We start from the raw sequence: 20,525 nt of genomic DNA, 5'->3' as shown, positions 1-20,525 counted from the left end.
TTCTCTTTCCTCTACTTTCCTCACAGCATGTCAGGGTGTTAATAGTTGGGAACTAAAGATGGAGACACCTTTTTGCATATACAGCCTCCACGAATGCTGAGCCTCGCCATCAAAGGGACAGTGGAATGGAGCCTGGCACACATTGGCAAAAAACCTGGCTCCAAAGACAAGCATGAAAACGAAACGGCCCATCGAGACTTGGCACCTGTGTTTTAGTAAAGCTGATTGGAGCCATCTGGCTGCTTACCCGCATGAAAACTGGGAGGCTCACAGCATCCATTACTTGTATTGGCAAATTCCAACATTTGGATTGTTAGACCCTCCCTGTACTTCTGTGCAGGAAGGGATACGAACTCTGTAACCCTTTCATGTTGCTTTTCTTCTCCTCACAAATTTACTCCATAGACAAAATGCTAAAAAAGCTGTTCTTAAAGCCAAGCCAAACTTTATGATTATACCATGATAATGATATATTATGTAAGCCTTTTCCAAATAATGCTTTCATTGTACTTCTTCCACACTTAAGCTACAAAATAAACAACTTAGCTTTGCTACTATCTTACATATTCTCTTTTAAATCACTTTTACCTGGCTTCGGGCATAAACAAGGTAGAAATTGGTTTATATTATTCTGACTTGATGAGGAAAAATAAAGCCCTGAAGATTTCTGAGTGACTGAGTGAAGATTTCTGAGTTCCCAATATCTAGACTGTAGAAAAAGGTGTTCTGAACAGGAATTTTTTTTGTAATGACTCATCTTTTCCTTGCAAATCAACTTGTCTAAAGCCATCAATCCTAAATCTGTTCAAGTAACAGTGTCCCTACTTGAATCATGCAAATAACCCCCCCCCAAAAAAAGCCTATCAATTTTTTTTAACAATCTTATTAAAAAGATGATTAATTTAACTACTGTTAAAATTTTAGGATTCTTTCAGGATTGCAATGTTGTATGTATTCAACACCGTTATTTAGCCAAGAAATTTAACTCAGGAGTTTAGCATTATTTCACCCATAAACACATGACATGTTGCCTAGAAATCTCCATTTGGAAAGCCAATAAAGATGTCCAACCGCCACCTTTCATATAGATTTCTGCCTAGACATAGAAAGACCTCAGAGCTCTTTTAACATCACAAAGTGAGAGCCCTGGACTCACTGATGTGTGGGAAATAAATTGTGGTTGAGGAAGTTCATGACCACTGTAGCTGAATTAGAATACTGTTATTAAGTATACTAGGTTCCTCTATTTTTATGTGTTTGGGTAAGTTATTTCACATTTCTAAGGTTTCTTTATTTTACATTTCTTCAGGCTTTTCATGTGCAAATGGAGATACTACATATAAACTTTAAAAACATCCTAGAGAACAATACCTGGTGCTCAGTTAATGGGAGGTAATACTGTTGCTGCTATTACTACTACTATCACTGATGGAACAATGTTTCCTTCATTCAACATCCTGAAGGGTGTTAGAAAACATGGAAGGCAGCAACCTTGGCCTCATTTGATGCAGCTTTAATTTCAAAATGTGATTTTTAAGAAATCAGATTCACAAACCCGAAAAAAAATCTTTTTGTCCTTTATACTTTTACTGAAGCAGGGTTTGAGTAAAATGAGACATGCTTAGTTATTCTCAGAAGACTCTGGTTTTCTTCTCCCCCTTTTCTTCTTGGGAGTAAAGGGTACACTTGGGAGTAAAGGGTACACAGAGCTCGCATCTCACGTCTCCATTTTGCCTTTCCTCATTCCTCACGTTTTCCTGTCCTTCCCTTTCCTCTCCTATTTCTCTCTCATGGGGACCGGGGCAGAGAGCAGGATATACAACCACTCCCGTCTGCTCTTAGAGTAACCTGAGGCTGGGGAAAGTGAGACTTCACAAGGGCATCTCCATCAAGATCTCAAGCCTCAGAAGAAGATTTACTCCTGGTTTAGCAGCAGAAAATCAGTTAAGGACTCCTTTTCAAAGAAAGAAAGTAATGGAGAAGAAATATTCCTATGTGGTAAGATAAGACAATGAGAATTATTCCATTCCTTTACTCCATTACAGACCCTGGTTTTGTAAAATAGACTGGCAATTAGTAAAAATTTTAAATATGTTTATTTCAACATCCTGATTTATATATATATAAAATGCACTAATGTGTATGTTAAGTTGCTTCAGCCGTGTCCAACTCTTTGCAACCCTATGGACTGTAGCCCACCGACAGGGCTCCTCAATCCATAGGGTTCTCCAGGCAAGAATACTGGAGTGGGCTGCCATGCCCTTCTCCAATATTATTTACTGATAGCTAAGAACTATCGTTGCTCAGATATATTAATCAATCTTCATACTCCTAAGTTAAAAATATTATAAAGCCCATGAGTGGCATCTCCTTATGTATTATTTGGCATCTGTAAGGCGGATAATGAAAGTAGCACTGTTTTAAAAACAGAACTCCAAGAATGCTTTCACATATGGAGTAGTAGGGGAAAAAAACTAAAAGATGCAGAAGTTAAAAGAATACAAAATAATGGTGGGGGACTGAAGCTCTGTATTCAGTTTTAAATCTGAAAGGCACTACATTTTCTCCTCAAAATCTTTCTGAATAATAGTTTTCCTTACAACGGTATCTCGCATTATGATGATTAAATACGTCTTACAAAGATACTCATTTACTCCTGGTTGTATATGTTGTATGAAACATTATTATCCTATTTTACAGGTATAGAAACTGAGGCTTAAGACTATGATAATGTAAACTGCTCAAACTCATGCTGCTACTAAGTATTTCTCCTGGATTAGAAGGAAGGCTTTGGAAAAGATGGTGTGTCTTCAAGGAGATTATAAAGTAGGCCTTCAATATCAAAACCTAAACACTTACCTGTGTTGTATCTCTTAAGCCTGACTCTTCATTTCCATAAAGAGCAGACTAGACTAGCAAATACTGAGTGAGTGTGACTCTTGGAGAAAACTGTGCTGTTTATTTAACAATCTGAGCATTATAAAGCTGGATGATCAGTCACCTGCCCAGGAAAAGAAAATAAGAATAGTGTCTGATAGATGGTTTAGAAATACTACTGTTATTTCATCACTGTTATTAATGATTACATTTATGGAGGCATTTTTCTAGTAACTTTCCATGGATGGGTTCATTTAATCTAAGGCTGAGAAGAGCTTGGTCATTCATTGAATTCTGGCCAGGACATTCATCTGTGCTGTGCAAATGAACGGAGAATTAGAGCTCTGAACAAAACCGATGGATGTGAGCTGCTGGCTTTGGAAAGAGCTGATTATACACAGAAAGGCACCTGGGAAGCTGACACTCCTCTGAAGGTGATGGAGGCCTGCAAGCTGACCTGTCTTAGAACTGGAGAACCACAACGACCGCTTCTGGGACAGAACCTTTGGGGAAAGTCAGGAAAATGTCTGCCTTCCCCACTGATTCAGGGATTAGGTCTGAGTTCAAGGGTATGGAGGGAAGAGGGGAACTGCAGAGTAGAACAACCCAGACAGAGATGACTGGGATAAGCTGGAATCCAAAACCCAGATAAAACCTAAGAATGTCTACAGGGAGTGAGAAAGCTACCAAACCCGGCAGTGGTCCCAGCCAGATCCACCACGTGCCAGCATCCAGACAGTTTGACCTAATACCCAAACCAAGTAGCTGGAATATGTCTAACCTCCAGTTGGGTGCAAAGCAGTGAGAGCCTAGCTAATTCCACTTCCAATTCAATGGGGCCAAGAAGTAACAGAAAAAAACACTGATTTCTTTTCATTGTTTGTTCTCTGTCGCTAACCACTATTTATGTAACTGTTGGTAATAGCAAGAGACTACACTTTTTCCTTGGTGACTGAGATGGTAAAGAATTCGCGTGCAACACGGAAGACCTGGGTTTGATCCCTGGGTTGGGAAGATCCCCTAGAGAAGGAAACGGCTACTCACTCCAGTAATCTGGCCTGGAGAAATCCATGGACAGAGGAGCCTGGCAGACTATAGTCCTTGGGGTCGCAAAGAGTCAGACACAACTTAGCAACTTTCACTTTTCACACTTTTTAAGGGGCTTCCCAGATGGCACTAGCAGTAAAGAACCTGCCTGCCAATGCAGGAGACATAAGAGACATAGGTTCAATCCTTGGGTTGGGAAGATCCCCTGGAGGAGGGCATGGCAACCCACTCCAGGATTCATGCCTGGAAAATTGTTGTGTTTTAATGTTAGAAACTGCAGTGCAGGAAAGATCTAGGAATCAGCATTTTGCCTGGAAGTTAACAATGAAAAGAGGAATTTGCAGAGAAAGTACGGGGTAGGAGAAAGTGGTACTGCATTTCTCATAACTGATAGAAAAAAAGAAGGTAAATTGGGGTAAAATTCAGAGATGCCATCAGGAGCAGACCCTGGGTCCCTGTAACTACAGAAGAGGCCACAGTGCACCAGAAGCAGCCCGATGAGATCTAGAAGCAGTTGCCCTGACATGCCACCTTTTCCAAACCCTCATCTACCTACTGGAGAAGCTTTAAGTCTTAGATTCTCAGTGTGGTTTAGGGTTTCCCTGACAGCTGGCAAAGAGGAAAATCAATGACGGGGACAGACTATTCTGTAAGAGGGCTGTGATGAGAACGAGTTTCCTCCTCTCCCACTGCTAGTGAAATGGTATGAAGGGCAGAGGAAATAAATCAGCAATATATCCATAAGATTCTTCCCAAATGGTAAGTTACAGAGCAAATATCACTCCAAAAAATATGAGATTTTTCTTCCTTACCCTGTGCTTAAACATATTACATATAATTTAATATTATTTGTTGAGTGATGGTACTATGGTACCACCGTATATAGTACCAGTGATGGTACTATGTATAATTACCATTCAAAACATTTTACATGGATTATCTCATTTAATTTTCATTTTTCTGTTTTATAGACATAGAAACTGAGTGCTAAATTACCTTTACAATTTTTCACTTAAAAAAAAAAATGAAAATTGGGGTCATAAAAATGGATTGGGCAATATGAACTTCATAGTTTAGGTCTAGTTGGATAACCAAAGTCATTTCTCAGTAAAGGGCATCTCCCAGACCATGGAGGGCAAGGATTTTTATGAGAGTCTAGGGAGTAGAAATGAAACCAGGAAAAAACCAGGGACAAATTCATGATGGCACTGTCCAAATTTCCATACAGGCAGTGAAAGCTGAATACTCAAATTAAGGTTCTTGGTCTTAAAGTTGGGTCTTATCCATCTTTTGTAAGACTAGACAGTACATATCAAAAGTATCCATTTAAGTGGTAAATGACATTTTAAAAAAATCGTATAATCCTATAAAACATAGCTCTTTAAAACAGAGTTATTAGGTAACCTTGTCAGAAATATCTTACTAAATATTGTTGAAAGAACATCAGTTAGGCCTGAACTTTCACTTTCTAATAAAATGCAAACTAAATATATCTTATTTGACTTTTAAACACTATTGAGGAACATTCTTAGGCTTCAATGTTATTCTTTCATAGTAAACTAAAATAATACAGAATTATTACCTAAGTATCTCTGACCAAATTATTAAGTAGAACTACATGAAACTGTTGGTGGTCAACTATATTTTACCCACAAAAATGGCAACTGTATATGGTTCAGCCTAAAATAATAGTGAGAAAGAAAATGAGAGTAAGTAAAGGAAAATCTAACACCAGAGGAAATGAAAACCTCATTCATTTCCTTCCTGTGACACTAACTTGATAGAAATGCCTCCATTAATATATTGAGCTTGCCTCAATATATAAAATATGGCACTTGCCTCAAATTTCATAGCTGGCAGATATAGCCACCAGAATTCACAGATGTCTTGGATAAGTGGAAATTTCATGATAATTAAGATATTGTAAACCTGATTATTCCCCAATTTATTACAAATAAAAATGTTTTTTTTTTTAAATCAATCATCTTGAATCCAAAGCCATATCAGGACCCTAAGAAATTTAGCCACGGATAGAAAGTGGTGGGCTGGCAGTGGGTGTTTTGGTAAATGTTTGAGAACCAGCTCTCTAGTGAAAAAACTTGTGCGTGTGTGTGTGTGTGTGTGTATATGCAAGCGCAAATGGGTGTGAGTGGTAAATTTTACTGATTTAAAGATGTATAGCATACATACAAATAATAAATATACAATACTCTATTGTAAACTGCACACAGCCAGTTGATTCTCATTCAATGCTTTTGTTGATTTTTACCAAACTCTTCTATCAGCAGCTGACTTACGGTTGCAACTGGCAAACAAGCATAGGCCCAACACCCATGTTGAACATCCATTATCATATATGCTATCGAGTAAGACAAAAGTGAAGCAATGAAAATGTATTGACTCAATCATTAATGCCGTGGGTGATTCCTTCATTAAACTGAATACTAGTTTTTTTAATACTGAAAGAGTATTTCCTCAATTCCTTGTACGATTCACGTTCTAACAGTTGTTATGGACTGAATGCTTGCATTCTTCCAAAATTCATATGCTGAAATCCTAACCCTCGGTGTAAAGGGTGCTAATTCCATTTATGAAGACTCTGCCCCAAATGCCCCTCCTCCTAGTACCATTACATTGGGGATTAGGATTTCAGCATATAAATTTTGGCTTCCAAAAGAGCATCCTTATAAAAAGAAATAGGAGAAAGATGATCAATTTCTCTCTACCACCTGAAGATAGAATGAGAAGGTGACCATCTAACAAGCCAAAGTGGACCCTCACCAAGAACTGCATTTGTGGCTTCTTGATCTTGCATTTCCCAGCTTCCAGAACCATGAGAAATAAATGCTTGTTCTTTAAGTATTTATAGCAATCTTTGGTAACATATTATAGGAGTGCAAGCTAAGATGTCGGCTATAGATACTACATAGGTAAGCTTAACCTGCATTATTAGCATTTTCTCTCTTCTTAAAGCTGTAAATAACTGGCAAAACATTATATCAAGCCCTGGTTTGTAGTATTTGCTGATGTCTATGGTGTTTATACCGCCATCAGGACTGATTGCAAGCTTCCAGTATAAAGTCCCTGAATGTGGATTTGGGAAGAGGTTAACAGCAACACACTATTTTATAGCGCAGCGTATAGCAAAATAAGTAGGAGATAATGCATTTTGAGTATTCGTTAACATTATTTTTAATATTAATATCTAATTGTATATTTATGTAATCTAATTTTTAATAGTAGCTGTGTTTAACAAACAGTCCTCAAAATTCCTGGTAACAACTGGCCCTTGCAAGCATATAAGAGGTGGCACATGACCAGGGAATGAAAAAATTTCCAATTCTAGAGTAATTCCAAAGATTTCAGCCATTAACTGCACTGGTGTTATTATAACTAAAGCTGGCAGCATTCTGAGTCTATTTTCTAGTCTGTGATAGAAAACCAAGGTGACAAGTTTATCTACATTTTTACATGGAGATATTAGAATCTATTCCAACTACCATAGATAAAAGATTCTGATTTATTAAAGTAGTAGAAAATGTTCTATACCTTATTTTAGAATTTTATCCTAAGAACATGTCATAGTTGTTAAAGATATTAAGTATTTAAATCCTAACATACAAAGATAACTATATGTATAAACTTAAAAGTTAAGAACAAGTGCCTGTAGAAAATCAAAAATTTGCCATCTGATAGTTTATAATAAAGTATTTTGGAATCACCTGAAAGTCATTCTTATAGCATCTCTCAAGGCAAAACTTGCCTCTAGATATTTAAAAGGCCAAAACAACATGTTTTAAAGGCCTAGTCATATTCCACGCTTGAGGGTGTCAGCTGATCAGCTGACAAGTCAGAAAGAAAAAGAATCACCTGCACCCCCTGCTTGCCTTCTGCCAAGCATCTGTGGCATTTCACATGTGAGAAGCTGAGTGATGAAGGCAATTTCAACTTTTCTCTGAAGTACAAAGATCTACTGATAGGATAAAAGATTGAATGACGAGCAATATCAACTCATTCATTGTATTTCACATACAAATACTCTCCCCTAAAGCACAAGATACTGCCACAAAGACCCAACTGTTCCTAATTTCCACTCTACCTACACGTCCAAGGAAATTAAGCTCACACCACACTGGTGGTGAAGGCACCCTTGCTCTGCATACTCGTTCCCCCTCTCATTGCAAATAAAGCAACATTTGAAAACAATGCTTGCTTCTTTATACTACCACTGACTTCGTGATAAAAAATAAATCTTCAAATCATAAAACTTCATTTTATGTGAGACAGAGGTTAACAAATAAGATACTAAAAAACAGACCTATAGTTTAAATGCCATCATGTTTAAAATATGACTTGTTCTTAAAATTATTTGTGACATCAGTTTCAACAAACTGTATCACATAACATTTCCAGCCATTAAACTATTCAAAATGCAATTTAAAAAATAAATAAAATGGGAGATGCAGAGAAATCAAAACATTTCCTGTCAGCAGCAATATTCCAGATATGATAGAATCATCAAATTGTCATAGGAATGTTCTAGATTAGATTCTTCCTTTTGTGAATGCTCATTTATAAAAAGCATTCTTATTTTAATTATTTATAACTTGTTGCGCTTCAAAAAGAGAAACACAGCAGCAATTACATAAATATAAAAGTCACTCAACAGAATTGAACTTTTTATCTGATTCTGCTTACTTACTAAACACTCATTTAAAAAAACTATGTGGAATGATTCCAAAATATAGCACAGTTTGCTAATAGGAAGCTCTCTCCCAGAAAGCCATTAATTTTAAGTAAGAAATCTCAATTTCCAGAGATACAGTGAACTGAGTTAGAATTCAGTTTATACACTTCACTTAGTTCATCTTTTCTATGACAACATGTTTTATATTATTCTGAAAGTGCAGCTAAGAACAGCGAATTAAAAGTTCCCTTATCTACTCATTTCTCTTAACACCAAAAAGACTGGGGGTGGGAGGGAAGAGGCCTAGTTTGACCAGTCCAATGCTTAGCAAGTCTTTACACCTTAATTTTCCATACCTCATGAGAATAACTTCTCCCTTCTCAGCCTACACCCGATTATGAAATTTATTCAAAACAAAGACAATGATACAGAAGACAGACACTTTGCAAGAAATTCTGGTAAATGTAAGAGGACAAATAAAACATAGTGCCTTTCCTATTGCTACATAATGGGGCTAATACCCTACCTGAATAATTATTCTCACATCTATCACATAGTAAAAGAGCAGACCGGTTTTTTAAGCAGTAAAAATAATATTGAACCTTATCTTGATGAATGACCGTTTATAGGCTGGACACCATCTCATATATCAAGCAAACACTTCACAATACAAGATTTCAGAGTACCTATCAAAGCTTAGTCTGTCCTCCTAATTCTGACAAACCACCACGTCAAAAGCATCTTCCTTGATGTACTCAATAATATACAAGCGTGCTGATTCACTGGAAACATTCAGTTGTTTCATCACTGCCTTATTACCAAACCCTCTCAATCAGTCCGAATATAGGTATATGGAGCAACCATGGTGTCGGCATTTGCAGCCTACAGTAACTGCTGAAATCTTTCCAACAGGACTGCAAATCTGCCCAATTGGTTAAAACATGTCATTATGAAATGGCTGTGGCATATGAGTTGAGAAAAGAAGAAATAAGAAGAGGGATTTAAAAAAAAAAAAAGGTGACAAGAGGTGGAGTAAAGTAAGGCAGGTAAGAAAGAGCAGCAGCCAGGCGGCCCCTGCATTACCATTATCAGGGTTGGTAAACATCCTACTTGCACTGGAGACGGTCTTCCCAATGTCAGCCAGGGATCGAAGGTTGGATTTCTTGGTTTGATGCCGGTGCTTCCGGAGCAAAGTATAGGTCACCTTATCCTTAAGGTCAGGTTTCAATAGGCCTGTCTCAATCTGATGGTCAACAATCATTTCTGAAATAAAAACAAAGCAAAACCAAAAACAAAACTCAGTCACAAGACCACGAAGTTAAATTTTTTTTACTTATTTTTTTAATAAGTTATTTTTTAACTACATTTTTTAACTCTAATTTTATGGATGTTATCCTCAAATTTCATATCAATATATTATTTTTCTTTTTTTATTTTATTTGTTTTCAATATATTATTTTTCAATTTCCAACTTCCCACTTTCTGTGAAGGTAAAGATACAGGGTATAGTGCTTTTGGCATTAAAGAGAGTTAGAAATATTCCAGTATTAATTAAATCTTTGGAGAAGAAGAACTGTCTTGTAAATTTTTTTCAATCCTGCTTGAGAGTGAATTCATATTAATCACATTCTTCTATGAGTAACACAATAAATAATTTAAGCTTTCCAATTGTTTTGTTTAAAAGTAAGATTAGAAAAGTTCATGTACTCTTTCATAGGAAGTGTGCCAAAAATATAAATGATATGAAAAAATCTTGAAGAGAATATATAAAATTTAGCATCATGTCATTATTGATTTTCTTAATCTATTCTCCCAAATCCTTCTGTAATTTCTTTATAATAGGACAAAGTAAAAAAAAAGATAATACCTTTGCCCACATCAGGTTATTTGAACACTAATCCAGTGAAAGAAAGGTTAAAGTGCAAAATTATACCTTAGTCTTTTCTAAGAAAGGAGGTTTATTCTTATTTAGATCCAACTAAAGCCTTTACCACATGTTCTATTATTCATTCTAAAGTATAACCTGACCAGAATTTTCTAGAAAGTTTAATATCTTAGTTTTTCTCCAAAAAAAAAAAAAAACCTAGAATTTCTACTAGCTTTAAACCACCTTCTCACACTATTTACAAAAATAAACTCAAATGGGTTAAAGACGTAAATGTAAGACCTGAAACCATTAAAACTCATAGAAAAAACATAGGCAGGATACTCTCTGACATCAGTCTCAGCAATATTTATTTAGATCTGTCTCCTCAGGCAAAGGCAACAAAAGCAAAAATAAACAAATGGAACTACATCAAAATAAAAAGCTTTTGCACAGTAAAAGAAACCATCAACAAAACAAAAAGACAACCTACTGAATGGGAAAAGATATTTGAAAATAATATATTTAATAGGTGTTAACATCTAAAGTTTGGAGAAAGAAATGGCAACCCACTCCAGTGTTCTTGCCTGGAGAATCCCAGGGACGGCGGAGCCTGGTGGGCTGCCGACTACGGGGTCGCACAGAGTCGGACACGACTGAAGCGACTTAGCAGCAGCAGCAGCAACAGCATCTAAAGTACTAAAGAACTCACATATCTCAATATAAAAAAAAAAAAAAGTTTAATTTTTAAATGGGCAAAAGATCAGAATAGACATTTTTCCAAGAAGACATATAGATGGCCAACAGACACCTGAAAAGGTGTTCAACATCACTAATCATCAGGCGCATGCAAATCAAACCCACAAAGATATATCACACCTATCAGAACGTTACTATCAAAAAGACAACAAATTAGCAAGCGTTAGTGAGGATGTGGCAAAAAGGGAACCCTAGTATACTGTTGGTGGGAATGTAAATTGGTGCAGCCAGTATAGAAAACGGTATGGAGGTTCCTCAAAAGATTAAAAATAGAACAATCACACAGCTCAGCAATTCCATTTCTAGATTCTTGGACAAAGAAAACAAAACACTAATTCAAAAAGATATAAGCACCCCTATATTCACTGCAGCATTATTTACAATAGCCAAGGTATGAAAGCAATCTAAGTGTGCACTGACAGATGAATGGACAAAGAAAATGTGATATATAACTTATATATATATAGACACATACATATATATAATGAAGTATTACTTAGCCATAAGAAAGGACTGAAATCTTGCCTTTTGTAACAATATGGATGGATCTAAAGGGTATTACACTAGGTGAAATAAGTTAGACAGAAACACAAATACCAAATGATGTCATTTATGGAATCTACAAAATAGATTTCACTTGTGGAATCTACAAAGCAAAATGAACAAACAAAACAGAAAGAATACCAAAAGACACAGAGAAGATAGTGGCTGCCAGAGTGGGGGAGAGATGAAGGGGTAGGCGATGAAGATGAAAGGGATTAAGAGGTATAAAATTCTGTTCTAAAATAAGTAAACCACAAAATGTAATGATAGCACAGGGAATACCATCAATAATAATATGGTAATAATTCTGTATGGTGGCAGATAGTTTTATTAGACTTTTCGTGATTGTCAATTTAAAAACTATATAAATGCCAATTCATATGTTGTACACCTAAAACCAATATAATATTGTATGTCAACTATGCTCCAATAAAAAATAATAAAATAAAATAATCTTAGAAAAATCTTTCCCCCAAATTTCTATTCACTCTTCTATGTTCCAAAATGGTTCTAACTAGAAAGGATGAATGTGCTTCATAGTAATTGCTCCATGGGTGTGTCTGCTGAAGGACATGTGTTACTCTAACAGAAAACAAGAAGTCCTCTTTCCCACAAATCAACATGTCAGCAGTAGGACATAAATGTAGCCTGGTGGCATCCTCCTGTCATGTCACAACGCAGGTTGATACTCCTTTGTCCAAAACGGGGCACGGGAGAAACTATCACAGAATCTGTGTGAGATAGGCAGTGGTGGGACAACACCTCATGTCTGCGCTTAGGGCTTCTGTCCCCAGCAGAGAACCAGAACAATGGGTCCCGGGCCGACCTGTTCAGACACGTGGCTGCATCGAGCACATGTCAATTAGTGTCCTCTTGCACAAACTTCTCTGTATACAAAAGTGGAGGAGAGAACAAAAGCTCTTCTTTTCCCAAAGTCTGACAAGAAAATTAATGGGTACTGATAGGATAACAGCATCTCCCAAACACTGCCATCTCTTTGCAAAGAAAAGTTACAGATGTTCAAGGGGCTTTGCTTCAGCACGACTGTACCTCTCATGAGTCCATCTTTCTAACAAGCACTCACAGAACTGACCTCACCGTGAGAGCTGACAGTTCACACAGTGTACAGTCAACTGCCTGGGAGCCAAGGAGAAGCTGAATCCAGGCTTTCCATCACATGCCTTACACAGATGCTGTCAATGTCACATACCACTGGACCACTTTGCAGACAGCCTGGGAAAGGCAGGAAGAGTTTCTACCATAGGAATGTTTTGGTTTGAGAGTGGCCTTTAGCTCTGAGTATTTTTAACTACACAACCCTTACTCAGTAAAACTCTCAGAACAGATCCTGTAATTATAATTAACCTCTGTTCCATATTAAAATAATTAAGTGCTACTGAACACAAACCTCTCTCCTTTCCCTTGAAGTCTTAATCAAAGTGAAAAGTCCATTTTACAGAAGAACCATAAAAATAAACATACAGCCCTGGCATATCTACTGCAAGCATATCAAACTCCTACTCTAATTCCAGGGTTGTGGATTAAAGTGTTTCTTATCTACCCTCTCTTGGCAGGGCCTCCCCCTATTCTTGCCTTCCCCTGTAATCTCAAGCTAATCCATATATAATGCACAGCCAGCCCTCTGCTACTGATGTCTGGAAATCACCAGTTAGAACACATTAAAACATCTGTGTAGCTTATGCTCTTTATTAACTTTCCATAAAAAAGGCCCACATTACAGGGGTCTCTTAAGCATAAACTACAAAACCTTTCAAGGAAAGTAGAGGCGGTTAACATTTCACAGCTACACTGAAATTAAGCCTTCAATATTTGAAATCCCACAAACACTACAAATAGGGAGAGAAAGTGCCTGCTCAAAGTGCTCCCAGAGGTGAAAGAAAATTCAAAAAGCATCAGGTTCAAACTCTTAAACAGATGGAAAAAAGCACGAGAGAGGAGACACTCACAGACACAGCCTTAGTAGGGCAATGTCCCCCCGCAAAATTAAACCAAGTTTTCTCATCCACAGTTTAGATCTTTTTCCATATCACACAATACTTTTCTTTCTTTTAAAAGGAAACTCTAGACCAAAGGAAAAAAAAAATGAAGAGAAAGATGGTCATGCACCCCCAAAAAAGATTAAGGGTAACATTCTTTTAAAAACACACAATGGCCCAAGAAATATACAGTTTCAAGACTAACAGACAACTCAGATTTATACGAATGTAAAACTAAGATCATGGCATCTGGTCCCATCACTTCATGGCAAATAGATGGGGAAACAGTGGAAACAGTGACAGACTTTATTTTGGGGGGCTCCAAAATCACTGCAGATGGTGATTGCAGCCATGAAATTAAAAGACTCTTACTCCTTGGAAGCAAAGTTATGACCAACCTGGATAGCATATCAAAAAGCAGAAATATTACTTTGCCAACAAAGCTCCGTCTAGTCAAGGCTATGGTTTCTCTAGTGGTCATGTATGGATGTGACCGTTGGACTGTGAAGAAACCTGAGCACTGAAGAATTGATGCTTTTGAACTGTGGTGTTAGAGAAGACTCTTGAGAGTCCCTTGGACGACAAAGAGATCCAACCAGTCCATCCTAAAGGAGATCAGTCCTGGGTGTTCATTGGAAGGACTGATGCTGAGGCTGAAACTCCAATACTTTGGCCACCTCATGCGAAGAGTTGACTCATTGGGAAAGACCCTGATGCTGGGAGGGATTGGGGGCAGGAGGAAAAGGGGATGACAGAGGATGAGATGGCTGGATGGCATCACTGACTCGATACACATGAGTTTGGGTGGACTCCGAGAGTTGGTGCTGGCCAGGGAGGCCTGGCGTGCTGTGATTCATGGGGTCGCAAAGAGTCAGACATCACTGAGCAACTGAACTGAACTGACTGAACCCATTTTATGTTAATCTATCCAGTTGGCAAAATTTAAAAAACCAGTCTCCAGCGATGTGAATGTCTTATGTAATAGACAGTGTCAATGATGACAGTAACAACCAGGACAAGCTTTCCTGAAGGCTACTTGGCCAATACAAAACAAAACCCTTTACAATGTTCAAACCCTTTGAATATTTCACCATTATAAACCTATAATCAGGAAATAAGCCAATTTCACAAAAGAATAACAAAAATGTTCATTTCTTGTCTTTATGATAAAAACTTGATGGCAACTTAAAAGCCCAATTATAGATTATTAACTATTTTGCAGCTATTAAAATTATGTTTATATTTATGTTTAATAACATGGAAATATTCATACTATGCTTTTCAGTTAGGAAGGGCAGATTAGAGGGTTATAGTATGATTTCAGCTCTAAAATAAATTTCATATGTGTAAACAGAGATGTACCCAAAAACTGTTGAGAAAATATCTCTAAGATAAGATTAGTGGTATTTTGATTTTCATGTGCTACATTTTTCTGCACTACTAAAAATGAACATATTTTACTTTTGTGATGAAAAATAAGTATATTACCATTTTGAAAATATAAAAGGTGTTAAAAGCAAGAAACAACATGACTAATATATCTGCCAACATGCACAGCTCAGGAATGCCTTTAAATATAAAATTGAGAGCTCCAAAAATAGAACTACATTTTCCTAATCCATTTCTCATCATAATACCTGAAATGGCTTATAATTTTTTTTTTAACTTAGGAAGGGAGGAAAATTCCCATGTACTTGACTTCATATGTGAATGACGTTCTTTAAGTGTAAAATTATAATATGATTGCAATAATGAAACTATCAAAATAACCTATACAATGACAGTTTATCCCTTAAATAAGACAAATTTTCTATCAGCATTTAGAAGGGGATCTTCATGAAGAAAACTAGGTCCTGGGAAGAATCAGAATGAGGCTGAATTTTGTACACAAGTGTGAGAAGTGATATAGCTTCAGCCACTGCTTGTGGCCTCACATGGTGGTGACTTTGCACCCACAAAGGGAGGGTGCCCCTTGGAGGCGACTGAGAAGGAGCAGCAGGTAGACTGCAAAAAAGGATTAAAATCATGCTGCTGTTTGTTTCACATTATTACACTTGCTATGATTTCTTTTTCTTCTCTTTTGTGGAAATAAAAGTGGGGTGAAGAGATGTATCTTAAAACTTAGCTGCACGTAATTCTCAACTCTGAATAACAGCACCATTCAGGAGACAATAAATCCACTGCATCCTCTGCTAGAAAAAGATTTTTTAATAATCAAATAACGGCAGTAACTCAAGGTACCTCGCCAATTTTTATCACTCGAAACCATGGCAGTTTTTTTCTTTCATGTTGTTTAATCTGCTGTAAAGCTTTGATTCTTTCAGAAGATTTTTAAGTATTTCTTTCAGTCACTGACACTCTCTCAAACAGGCTTTTTTCTCTACTCCTCCAAATCTGGTCATTTTTTTCTTTCTTTTCCTTTTAAAGTATGTTATTTGCCTCTGAATTGTTTCTCTGTGTTATCGGCTCCAGAATGACAGCTCTGTCTCTCTGCCCACTTGCCTCAGGGGTGGTACAGCAAACATAATACTAAGTGATGACACCTCAAAGTGACCTAGTGGTGTCCAATTTTAAAACTGAATGGCAGTATTAAAGCAAACATGTGGAGGTTAGAGAAAAAAAGCCACAACTGATAAATAAAAAGTAATGGAAAATTAAAGTGAGACTGTAAACTGCTTGATGAACCTTTCTTGGTGGTGATTTAGTGGCTAAGTCATGTCCAACTCTTAGACCCATGGACTATAGCCTGCCGGGCTCCTCTGTCCATGGTATTTCCTAGGCAAGAATACTGGAGTGGTTTGCCACTTCCTTCTTCAGGGTATCTTCCCAATTCAAGGATCAAACCCGGGGTCTCCTGCACTGCAGGCAAATTCTTTACCGACTATGCTACCTAAATGTAGTAAATACCAGAAACTTTCTCTTTGGCTACTGGTTAATGAGGCTCCAGTATCCTGTGGGACCTGATCTTCTACCATAATGGAAAGGGTCAGCAAATTACTAAAGACCAGAAACTCTGTAAGATGGCTGTTTTCAGGTTCTGAAGATCTCGAAGACAGTTTAATAAAAAAAAGCGCAAGTGTGTAATTTGACTTTAACATACATCACCCTTGTTGATCACCTTTAGGCAGAGCAAAGAAGTATGAGGTTGTTTCTAGCTCTATCCACTATACCTTTCAGAATCTTTTCTCCTGTTCGTGAAGTCTCTGAGCATCTCTTGACCTGACTCCGTCTATACTCAGGTCTTGCTAGGTAAACTTTATCCTGGAATAGTCATGGAAGTAAGAAAAATTACACCTGAGATCCTCATTCATTTCTATCAAAAACCCTGAGAGGTCTACTTTTATCCACCTTCCATGGATGAGATACAGAGAATGACAAAGAATTAAGTAATGAGCCTTGTCCATGGTTATACATGCTACAAGAGGGAGACCCTAATTAACCACTCCCCAACTTTAAATCCACCATTCTCTCCATGACACCACTCTGCATGTCACGGAATGAATACATACCTCTTCCAGAGAGTAGGTATTTTTTAATAGAGAACAAACCCTGGGTTCAGTGAAATGAATCTCCAAATAGTGGAATTACAGGAAGTAACCATGGTCTAAGGTAGGACTTTTTTATTCAACACAGGAAACCTCAATGACCCTTAAACCACAACATATATTCTCCCCCTAGATTGCCGATCCACTGCCCAGTCACAAGTTTAATCCCATTTGGCTCTGCCTTTAGGCATTTCTAAATTCAGACATCTTTGCTCCAGATTAGTTCTTAAAGCCTGAAAATACAGAAATTGTGATTCTCACTCAAAAATTGGATTGCTTTTCATTAACCATGATACATTTTTAGATAACAATCTCACGTGCAGCTCTTAACAAATGGAAGTAAGTCAGTGAAACAAATAGCCTGGAAAACCATTCCCTTCCTTTGCTTCTCTCAGATCGCTGCAGATCTTCCCTGGATACAATAATCCAACATCTCTTCTCACATATCAAAGGTCCATTTTCAGTCTCACCTGCTTTGTCAACTATGAAAAACTCTGTAGAAAGCAGTATTTCCTATATTATCTTCTCACTACTTATTTATGTGGACATGGATTTGAAACATATTCCATTTACAAAGTGGTAGATTTGCAAACCTAATTCCAGGGCCCAGAATAGTGTCTGGTACACAGTAGAAGGCCATGTACCACTGCTGAATAAATGCATAAACTCATTCTATTCACCTAGCATCTTCACATTAGACTTCCTCCCTTCTCCACTTGCACCATAAGCACTTCAGCTGCAAGTCAAGTGTAGAGCTTCCTTGTAAATCTAGCAAGCCCTCTGAGGAGGACATAGATATGTATAGATCAGCAAGATATATACCCAATTTGAGAGCTAATCTTCTTGTCTAATACACATGCTATAGACTTCCCGCTGTCCATAAAGACAGATGCCAGAGACAAACCTTTGCCTTCTGATATTCAAAGAAATTTTGAGATTACACAAGAATTTTACACCGGTCAGTGGGGCCATGATCCACATCCTCTTCCCACAGTCCCAGAGTAAGGACACTGCAGGCCCCTTAAAGAAGTGCAGTCATCCCTACAGGGGCAGAGGTCACCAAGCTATGGAATTTTTCTTGGAATAACAAGCAGAGCCTCTACACCTCTCCTTAAGGAAAACATGGTCTTGAGCACATCAATCTGAATGGTAAGGCAGCTTAGGCCAGGTGCTTGCTAGAAAATGAAAACAATTACTCCTCTCTGGCATGCAGCAGTGTGTACACAAGGTGTTTGACATGATAAGTTAACACTCAGGACTCAATACCACACGACACTAATCACAAAGATGCCAAAGTTGCCCTGCACCATGAGGCCAGTGCCTTGCCGGGGGTTCTACAAATGATCCTCAGCAGCAACGAAACCCAACCCATTCACTAATCCATTAGGTTCCACGGGCTTCTTGCCCCACGCAATTTTCTCTACATGCAGGTATAGAAGCTTGACTGTCACCTACAAAATCAACCCAACTGAGGGACTAGACATAGACCAGATTCCTTTTTACAGAGGACTTAAACCCTATTTTACAGATGACAAAATTGAGGCCCAGAGAAGCTCAACACAATGTCTAAGATCAAGAAGTTCTAGAAATCTAGTGTGCAGACTTCCAGTCCACTATAGCAAAGGATATGGGGGGAGACTTCTATTTAAAAACCTCAATCTATGCTAATATCTGAAGGAATGCAATCTGTACAAGCAAACATGGTACCAATTATAATTTTAAAAATAATATAAAAGTGAAAAGCATAAGAGAGAGGACTTAGAAATAAAACTGGATGGAAATATGCCAAAATATTAACAACAGCTATGTTCAGATGGAAGTACAATGGATGATTTTTTGAAATTTTGTTCTCAGTATGTGTCTGTACTTTCCAAAATTTCTGCAATAAACCTTAAGAGAAAGAGAGACTTCTCTGGTGGTCCAGTGGTTAAAAATCTGCCTTCCAGTGCAGGGGATGCAGATTGGATTCCTATTTGGGGAACTAAGATCCTACCTGTCACAGGGCAACTATGCCCACTTGCTACAACTACTAAACACAGGCACTTCAACTAAAAACCCACATTCTGCAACTAGAGAGAAGCCTGCGTACCTCAATGAAAGATCCCATGGGCTACAATGAAGATCACAAGTACTACAACTAAGACCTGATGTAGCCAAAAATAAATAGGCAATATTTTTAAAATAATAATAAAAATTAAAAGGAGAAAGAGATTAAATGCTATAGAATATTCAGCTCTGCTTATACCCAGAAGTCATCTGCACTGAGAAAGATTCATGGAGAGGCAGATAGCACAGAAAAAACGCTAAGAACTTAAGACAACATACTTACCCACCAACTGTGGGAGAGACGAAGCTTCCCTGTCCAGCATGATGGATCCTTTCTCCATACAGGTCCTCAGCTCAAATAAGCTGTGAAGGGACAAGGTGGCCACGTGGGGCTTGCTCCATCTCTCTCCACCCTGTTCCACTTTTTCTTCAAACTTAATCCACCTAGAAACATGAGATTCAAGTGAAGAGCAATTAAAAGTGTTCTCATCACCTCTGGAAATAGCAACACCAACCTCTCCAGTTCCACCCCCACCAGAACTTTCAAAATGTCTCCTTTTGTGGAGTCTTAAAAGCTTATTCTATCATTAACTGAATTACCTTTAAATATACACCAAACAGACTCACCAGACTGCTCCTCTCCCTGATGTTAGAGAGAAAGAAAACAAATCAATGCATCCTTGGTTTTATATCTATCTACATGTAACCATGAAATCTTTAAGAATGATTACTGAACCAATTTTTTTTAAATAATGTAGGAAAATATGCATTTCAAATTCTCCATGGGGGTAGAGCCTACAGTGTGTAAAAATATCACTATTGTGAGAATTCTGTTGTAACTTCACAAGACAAGTTTATACAAGGTGAAATAATCAGTTATGAACCAATAGCAAATATTTAAAAATACAGTGTGCAAAATGGTCAGAAAAATATAAAATCCCCCTTTCATGCTTAAAGAGGGTCAGCATGTGTTGCTGTATCTTACATTAATAACTCTCTCTAGGTTGACACAAGTTCCCCTCTCATCAAGATGCTAACAAGCTTTTACCCCTTGAGCTTGGCTCCACGTGTGTTTAAAAATATACAAGCTCAGTAAATAATGCATTTACTCTGATAATAACAGATCTCTTATTAACTCTAGTAATGGAACAAATAACCCT

At 37.5% G+C, this 20,525-nt stretch overlaps 1 protein-coding gene across 5 annotated transcripts in view; it reads right to left on the bottom strand.

The window, feature by feature from the left end:
* The window catches only part of SLC4A4 (solute carrier family 4 member 4), a 351,440-nt gene that overhangs the window by 176,288 nt on the left and 154,627 nt on the right, over nt 1-20,525 (bottom strand). For 4 of the 5 annotated variants that reach the window (XM_043447564.1, XM_043447563.1, XM_043447565.1 and 1 more), the window contains exons 5-6: nt 19,649-19,809; nt 9,695-9,874 (exon numbers count right to left, since the gene is read on the bottom strand). In XM_043447564.1, coding sequence (XP_043303499.1) covers nt 9,695-9,874; nt 19,649-19,809 — 341 coding nt within the window. The remainder of the gene's footprint in view (nt 1-9,694; nt 9,875-19,648; nt 19,810-20,525) is intronic. The other variant, XM_043447562.1, reaches the window with a different exon arrangement.

Source organism: Cervus canadensis, chromosome 26 (assembly GCF_019320065.1).
Source record: "Cervus canadensis isolate Bull #8, Minnesota chromosome 26, ASM1932006v1, whole genome shotgun sequence".
Classification (NCBI taxonomy): domain Eukaryota; kingdom Metazoa; phylum Chordata; class Mammalia; order Artiodactyla; family Cervidae; genus Cervus; species Cervus canadensis.
Note: the sequence above shows the minus strand (reverse complement) of the source record. Positions and strands in the feature narration are given on the sequence as shown.